This window comes from Phalaenopsis equestris, unplaced genomic scaffold (genome assembly GCF_001263595.1).
Source record: "Phalaenopsis equestris unplaced genomic scaffold, ASM126359v1 Scaffold000038, whole genome shotgun sequence".
Lineage (NCBI taxonomy): Eukaryota > Viridiplantae > Streptophyta > Magnoliopsida > Asparagales > Orchidaceae > Phalaenopsis > Phalaenopsis equestris.
The window spans coordinates 9,395-18,210 of record NW_018164480.1 but is presented as its reverse complement, the minus strand read 5'-3'; the positions used below and the strand labels follow the sequence as shown (position 1 = coordinate 18,210).

The 8,816-nt window shown below is 39.5% G+C and overlaps 1 protein-coding gene across 1 annotated transcript; it reads right to left on the bottom strand.

The window, feature by feature from the left end:
• Positions 1 to 1,425: 1,425 nt before the first annotated feature.
• On the bottom strand, positions 1,426 to 3,814 carry LOC110018995 (receptor-like serine/threonine-protein kinase At2g45590; the record flags this gene model as incomplete). Its single annotated transcript, XM_020716511.1, is given in 2 exon segments — positions 1,426 to 2,644; positions 2,646 to 3,814. Coding segments are annotated over 2 exon segments (2,178 nt in total), but the record flags the coding sequence as incomplete, so codon positions are not given.
• Between the last annotated feature and the right edge of the window lie 5,002 nt (positions 3,815 to 8,816).

Genomic DNA, 8,816 nt, shown 5'->3' with positions numbered 1-8,816 from the left:
TTCCGATCAAATACTATAGCTACTTTCAATTCTCCTATTGAACTATGTTTGATTTAATCCATATACTTGGGGTACATGGAAAACTGGAAGTAAGCTTTATGAATAATGAAAGTTTCAACCATTTCGAAAATATTCCTCACAAATTCTACCATGGATAGTAATTACAATATTTCCTAAATCTTCCTCATTTATTAAACCCAAGTCAGAAGCTGTTTTGAAAAAAAAAAACAATGAGCAGAAATATTGTTTAAGCTTTTTTAGATGGCTAAAATGAATAAGATAATGGTAGACATTGACAAAAAACAAAGAATGTTGAACTTGCATGATATAAAATGCTCAAGGGCCTAAAGTTATTCTATTCAAATAAAGCATTATTAAAATAAGTGAGATCTCAAACAAACTCAAGTCTATAAATAGAATTGCTAACAACACATAAAAAGTATTGTATTTAGTCTAGGATCAAATAGTTAAAAATGTATCTCAATGCAGAAATATCAAAAGGTAGGCGCTCACCCAAATGCTTGATTGAGTTATTCAACCAGCACTAGTGTATCTGGCCCAACTTTAAACCTCTTTAATTCACTCGCCTAAACAGCTAATATCGATGTTGATAGCCGGTATAAGATCTTCAATGTTCACATGCATGTAAACTCAACAACAAATGCGTTGCATTGACCGTACACTCTACTCCTCTAAGTTTTAATGCTAAAACATTCTGATTTCGCTTTTCTATGTGATATAACAGGTATAAATACCTTCTTGTATTAAAAGCAATTGTAAGGAAATTTATGATCCTGAGTCTGAGAACTTTATAATATTTCAATGTCATCATGCATATCCCTTATCAATATTCTAAAATGATTCCAAAAGAAAAAAAAAACTAATAAGCATCAAAATGGAATGTGAATAAAGTGCATTCTATATATGCCATGAAGACTAGTGAAATGATCTTAAAAAGTCCACTAGTCTCATATTCCAAAAGCATGTATAGCCGTAATAGTTTAAAGCTCTAACTTTTCTTAAGGAATTGTCTAGAATGTTCCTTGGAAGGGATTCATCGGCCTTACGAGCATTATTCATATGTTCCTATATGAAAAGTAAGAAGCTTTTCAATTTCTCCTAAAGGTAAAATGATCTTTTGGTTCTGGAAATATTCTCAATTTTCAATTGCTTTTAATAAATATCCCCATGAATGAAATAGATATATCTAATTCTTCAACGTTCCTCAAAGCTCAAATTCAAACAGGGGCATTTACATACATACCAACTCATTCCTATGTATTTTTACATACCTAACACCAAAACGTTATTTTTTACCTTTAAACAACCCAAATCGTTCATATCACATAAAAATACCCATTATTTTGACTTTTAAAAAGTAAAATACACCTTTTCATGCATAGACAAAATGGCATATATGTAAAGATTGAAGTTTAAGCTGTTTAGACATGTAAATACATTTGAATCGAGTGGTATGTATGTAAACGTATCATTCAAACATATTTATGTCGTTCCAGCCAAGTTAAATGTAAAAACACTTCACTACTTCCTCTTCCATAGTTCTCAGACATGGAGAGCAAAAATGATGAATGTACAACAACTGCCAGCATCGCAATTCCTAAAGCTTACCAGTACTCACTGAGGGGCCTTCCTTTTAGACTTGAATGAAAACCCACCAGGCGGCGAAGGAGAAAACTCTAGAGGAAGATGTGGGAGCTCTGACTGCCCTGTGAGCATCTCTACAATCTCCTTAATGGATGGACGGCAAGAAGGTGACCTCTGGATGCAAAGTAGAGCGACAGTGATACATAGAAGGGCTTGCTCCCTGTCACCCGCTCTTAGAGAGGGATCAATGATATCAAGCAGCCTCCCAACATGCGCAAGCTGCCTCGCCCAAGAGATGAGATTTGCTCGCTCAAACTCCGACATAGGAGATGCGGTAACCTGCAGCGGCCGCCGGCCGGAGACAATCACTAACAACAGTACACCAAAGCTATAAATGTCACACTTTTCAGACAGAGGTCCTCCGCCGCCGTACTCAGGGGCAACATAGCAGATAGTGCCTCTCATGCTCGGCGTGCTGCTCACGGTGCAGCTTTTGGGAATGTCCCCCACACCACATTCTCGGCTGCTCCTCTTACCAATACGATCAAACCATTGATCGTTGCTTGTATGGCTGCCACGACTGAAGCTTTTCTTCCTCGTTCTCTTTCGCCTCCAATGCCGAGAGCGATGCTGCTCTGCATCACTCTGCCACCATTGATGCTCGACTGTTTCTATGTTGCTTTTGGATTTGCTGATGGTTTTCCGCTTGCTTTTGTTGGTGAGCTCCTCACAAAACTCCTCTCGCCACCACTCCCTTGCCGGCCGGCTTTTCTTCCTTGTCCTCTCCTCGTCTAATGAAGCCCACCATTCTAGCTTCCTTTGCTGCTTCTTCCTCTCTGTTCTTCCATTTAGGCGAGGTAAGCAATCCTCAGCCGATACCGCAGATGTGGATGCAGTAATCCATTCGCTTTTTGGTCGTTCCTTTTTAATTTCGGAGCGGATCCACTCCATCACGTAATCCTTAACGCTGCTCCCAGGTTCGGAATTCCCTCCGCCGCCGGCGCCGCCGCCTCCCCCGTCCTGTCGCCCCCACCCCCATCCCTACGCCCACGCTGCCACCCGCGGCGGAGGCAGCTTTCCGGCGAGCGCTCCTTTTGCTGGTGGAGGCAAATGTATCCATCCCGCTGTCAACGCTCGCCCTGTCAAATCCCCCCGCTTCCGAGGTGGAGGCCACCTCGAGGGCTGTCAAAGTCTCCGTCGGCGAAGCTACGAGCTCTGCCTCCGAAACCCTTGGAACAAAAGCATCGATTTCCTCCTGAAATCGCTCCTCTAATCCTAAGGTCGTCGTGCTTTCGACGGTTTCCCCCATCGCTGACGCATCATCCTCCCCTCCACCGACATTAATCTCCGACTGCAAGTTCGCATCTTTCCCCAAATTTTTTTGCGAAGATTTATGTTCGATCTCCCCTCCTTGTGCTTCCCCCTCGCTCAGATTTTGATTGCCGTCAAACGCAGGCGAATTGAGGCGAGCGAGACCGAAATCGGCAATTTTGGCCGAGAGCCGCGAATCGAGAAGGATGTTGCTCGGCTTGATATCTCCATGAATCACCGGTGGATCGCAGATCACGTGTAGGAAATGAAGCCCGCGGGCGATGTCGACTACAACGGAGAATCTCCTCCGCCAGTCCATGAGTTCCGGACATCGCCGGTCAAGTAACGCATCTTGCAAACTTCCGTTGTGCATAAGTTCGTAAACCAGTAATAACCTCCGCAACGGCAATGACTCTCCGCCTTCATCCATCGCCTCCAAGTCCGCTGCTTTCCGCCGTCTAAACCACCAACAGCATCTTTTCTCATAGTTACAGAATCCGAAGGGAACGACGACCCAGCCGCGATCTGGTGAGGAGCCCATGGTGAGGATCTTGGAAGCGAGAGCGAGCTCGTTCTGAAACTCACGCTCCCCTTGGAGGAATTCGGAATCCAAGAGCTTAACGGCGACGTGTTCTCCGGAGGGAAGTGTGCCGCGGTAAACAGGGCCGAAGCCTCCTTGACCAAGCTTGTGAGAAGGGGAGAAGGACGCGGTGGCCCGGCGAAGCAGAGAGAAGGAGAAACGACGGAGAGGAGTGGGAGGTGGCCTCAGATCGGAGGGCACGGTTGCTGCGGCTCGACTGCGGGAAGGCGGAGTGTAGCCGCAGCGGCGGCGGCGACAGTTGCAGCAAGCGCGGTTGCAATCAACACCGGCGTGGAGAACTGGTGCGTGGGGTTGTGCCTACTATGAGAGGTCGCGATGAGTATCGCCGCCGTGCCCGGAAAAGGCGGCGGAGAGAGCATTGAGCCGTCCGTTGGACCGTTGCGAAGAAAAGGGGTGATAATGAGAAAAAGCGATTAGCTTCTGCGTTTTTTTTCCTTCTTGCTCCTTCCTTGGATCTTCGAAAGGAAAGGCGAGAGCTCAGATCAGAGAGTATCGACGGGGAAAGTAGAACCTCCTCACAGAGCATCGGTAACAAGACAAAAAGGTTTTTATTGTAATAAATGCAATAGTTAATAAGAAGGCTCTGGTTTGTTGAGAGAGGCACATGTCCCGTTCGCTCTGCGCTGAATTCCTGCCTCAGAGAAGAAGATAGTCAAACAAAACCCAGCCGCTGTGTTCACATTTTTTTCTGTTTTTGAACAATGCTGTGAGTTTTATACATGGATTTATGGCTTTTTGCTGATTACGAAGATTTCAATTTTGTGTGCAGGTTTTGCAATGGAGTAAGTAATGCTGAGTGAAAACTCAATTATTTTAATTCAGTAGGTATATATAAAAGAAGAATAGTTAACTTGCAGCATCAATATGGCTCTTGAGAGAGGGCTACAATTGATAGGTCATCAAGTAACTCTCATGATGAAACACTTATCTAATGAAGAATTATTTATGCTCAAATTTCATAAAGCTTACTGTCAAATTGAGTGTCTAGAATGTGTACATCCAACTAGACAAATATCACTTAATTTTGACATTATTAATGACTCGAATGCTCAAAAAATATCTTGAGAGTAAAAGGATCGTTCTAAACTGTTAAATGGAATGATCGAGATTCAAGCAATATTTACGAAGAATGTCGCTCACAACATTTATAAATAGATTCTTGCTCTTTTCATGAGAGTGAAGAATATAGAGTTTGAGGAAAAACTTAAGGGGGCTTCAAGCTTTTGAAAAATTTTGAGCTTCACTTGTCCAACACCGTCATTGCCCAATTGTTGCCGCTAACGTCGAACTGTCATCACTTGGTTAAACCATCGGTACTCGAGTAATGACTTTATTGGACTTTTGTTACCCCATCGCTGCTAATATTATCGAACTGTAGTAGCCTGACTGCCTCTGTTGCAGCTGGATTTCCTCACTCTGACATCCTTGACATGAGTTGTTGTTTAGGGTATTATTTTATTTTATTTTACTTTGTATAGAGAAACGAACATGAAAAAATAACTAAAGGTAGGGTGTAATTGGGTCTAGAAAAACAATTTTCACCATAAAATAAAATAAAAATACATTAAATAAATCTAACATGTATACAAAATTCTTAAAATAGTGCAATCACCTTAGTTATATTTTGAATGAAGATTGCATGGAATGTGCATTGGTGGACATATGATTGATATGATATATTGTACAAAGAATGCATGTAGCTACAAGTTAGAGGAAAATGGACATGTAATATGAGGTTCATCTTGTGATATTGATGATGTTTAGTTGCTTCATTTTGTTATCGTTTGTGGGTTGCAGTAGTTATATGGGAGTTGCTATTAGAGGGAAGTAAGGATTTTAAGGAGATAAACTCATCACTACTATCAGTATATAGAGAAGATTTGACATGGAAAATATTTTGCATAGAATTTTAAAATGAGAAAAACATCTACTACAACCTCAAACTTTTGCTTGAGAGGATAAAGGCAAATGTGATGGATAAATTCATAAACCAAAAAGACAAAATTTATAACCACCATATGAGATAATGGGAGAGATTCAAACAATAGAATGTAGTTCATGTGGATGTGAACTAATAAAAAAAAAATTGTATAGAAACAACATTAATTGCACGCAATCGTTGACACATTTGAGTTATATAACCATATATCATAATTAAAGGCTAAGTGGCATGATACTTTTACAGACATATAACCAAGGTGATGATTCCACAGATCAATAGAGGAGTTTATGATGGAGAAAATAATCACTGATTGTTTTTGGAGGATGGTCGAATAGTAAGGATTGGCGAGTTCCCTAGCGGGGGTCTTTAGGGATGAACCCCCTAGGGTCCAAGTGAGTTGCCTGATTGTTCCTTAGGGTGATTGTTGCTTGGAAGTCCTCGAATTGTTCTATCATGAGAGTCACCTTGGTTTGCAACCCCTGGACTTGTGCCTGGATGTCTGGTTGTGTATCCTCCCTATTGAGTTCCATGCGCACTATCTCTCTTTGGGAAGTTTCTCCTTTGTATTCTCTCTCACTTCTCCTTTGTGGTATATCTACGCTCACCACACCACCTTTTAGGATGTTGGATTCTAATTTGTCTTTTGTGAATCACGCCCTGAGAGTTAGAGCCGAGTGAAGGAGAGAAGAAAGAGATAGTATAATAAATCTGGAAATTCTGTAAGGAGAATTCAGGGAGAGGTTACTTTATTTATATTTTTGTCTCATACTTATAGAGACGTGTTTTGTATGATTACAGAAAGAAAAGAATGATTATGAAAACCGTTTTTAATGTCATTAAGACTGTCCAATTGATTGTATAGATTTTATGTCATATTTGTATTACAATTTGAATTTTAACATTGGCAGTAATTGGCTGGTCAGCTAGCTTAAAGCCAGCCAACTAAGGCGACCGATTGAGTGACATCTATGCCCTCTGAAGTAAGCGATGGTCGGTCGAGATGTTCGACCGATGGCGATCTTACATGCAGTCTTTTGGCATGGTCAATCAAAGCGACCGGTTGTGAGGTGATTGTTTGGTCCAAACGCGTGGTTGGTCGGTCAAACGTGATCAGTTGATTTTTTCGTGGAGTCTGTCTCATTTTCCATTTGGTTGGAGTCTTACAAGACTCGTTTCTCCCCTTCCTCGTTGGTTTGCTGCCTCTGTCGGATCTCTCAATCTTGTAAGATCTTAGGCGGATCTTATCGCAGCCTGTGCGGGGTATCCAACGAGACTCACTGTTGGAATGATTTACGCCTCACTTTCGGCAGGTCTTGCCTCTACCAAGCTGGGAACTATCTCCAAAGCTTAAACCTATCTAGGGTTTGGAGACGTGGCTTCATGCTCGACATTGAATAGTCGGTTGCTTGCTTACCTCGAGAAAATGCTCTTTCATCTTGGTCATTTGTTTTTTTTTGAGATTTGTGCTGGTATTTTTGGTATATACGTTAATATAAATCAAAAGTGTCAGAACTTTATATTAAAAAAAAAAAAAGAAAAGGGAGCCAAAATTCAGTGTATGTTAATCTCACATTACGCGTTAATATATGTATGGTTAAGTGAAATGTGTCTATAAAAATATGAAAGTAATTAAAAAAAAAAAAAGAAAAGGGAGCCAAAATTCAATGTATGTTAATCTCACACTACGCGTTAATATATGTATCGTTAAGTGAAATGTGTCTATAAAAATATGAAAGTAGCTATGGATTTTCATATTTTTCAAATAGTGAAATTGATTTCGCCTAAAAATAATGGGGTAATTAATACGTCACAAATAAATTTTCACAATCCGACATAAATCTTGAGGCGTGGAACAAATCTCGAGGCAATTCTTTTGAGCAAGAAATGTTCAAACTTTAATTAAAATTTATTTAGAGCTCTGATTTTTAACAAACTTATAGTCAATTTGACCAACTCGATGATACAGACCCAATAATATCAAAATTGGTCTAATCCAAGTCAAATCAAGCTCATATCAAGCCATTAAATCACATTTGAAAGCTTTGTAGGTATACTTGAAAGGTCAAACAAATGTCGAATCTGACGAGCTTATAGTTGAATCAAGGTAAAACAAATCCAACGAGACCAAATCACTCAAATTTTGACATTATTAATACATTTAAATGTCCATCAAATGCTGTCAGAGCAAGAAAATATCTCTGGACCGTCTGATCAAATTGGTTCATAGTTTTTCATTAATTGAAACCAAGACTCTATAAATATAGTCTCACGCCCCTTCATGAGAGGGGGAGGAGAGTTTGAAGCTTGAGAAAGAGATTGAAGCTTTGAGGAGCTGGAGTTGAACACCACTTCTGTCGTCGTCAATCACCACCTATCGGTCGCCAACAATCGCTATCAGTTGTCTCCCGTTCTTTGCAACAAGTTTATCTGTACGTCGACTTTGTAACTTGGAAAATCTTGTAACTCTTTCCACATGTCAGTTAAGTGATTACAATTGTAATCAATGTTTTATAGTTGAACGCTTCAACTGAGACAGAACCCGTAGTTTTTTTCTTCACGGGTTTTCCACGTACGAACTTCTAGTGTCACTACTAGTTATTTTCTCAATTTTGAATGTGTTGAATTCTCGTGCAACGCTAAAACAATAATTCATTACTCTACCGCTGTTAATCTTCTAGCACTTATCAAAACTATAAAACTTTATTTTATTTTTTTTATCATTCAAAATATTAAAAATTTTGTTTCCATTAATTAAAATCCTATATCTATCGTTACTTTAAGATCAACAAGAAAAGTTTTTTTTGTCTGCTCAAATCATAAATAATGTTATGAAATACGACGACCGTTTTTATTTCCCATAATTACAAGTAATTGTCTTTATTTGTTTGCCTCATAACTGACAGATATGATAAATAAATGAGTGAAGTGTCAAAATAGTCCCTCACCGTGGATATGCCATCATTGTAGCCTTTGTCCCTCGCTCTTTAAAAATGAGCAGAAATAGTTTTCAATGGGTAGAGGTGTGAAGGAGCCGAGCTTGAGCAAGTTGAGCTCTTATTTGGCTCGTTTAAAAAAATATTATTATTTTTGTTTGGCTCATTTATATATCAGGCTCAAAAAATTTATTTGTAATTGACTCATTTGCTTATCGAACAGAATACGAGCTGTTTACGAACAATAAGTCATTTTGACGATCATAGTCATACAGCCGTAGAAAGTTAAGAGTAGAGTGAGATTTTAATTTTATTATATATATATATATTAAAATATTCATTTAAATAGAATTTAATGTATTTCTATTCTATTTTTAATTAGTAATTTTAATTAATTATAAATATTTATAGTCTTGCAATCAAT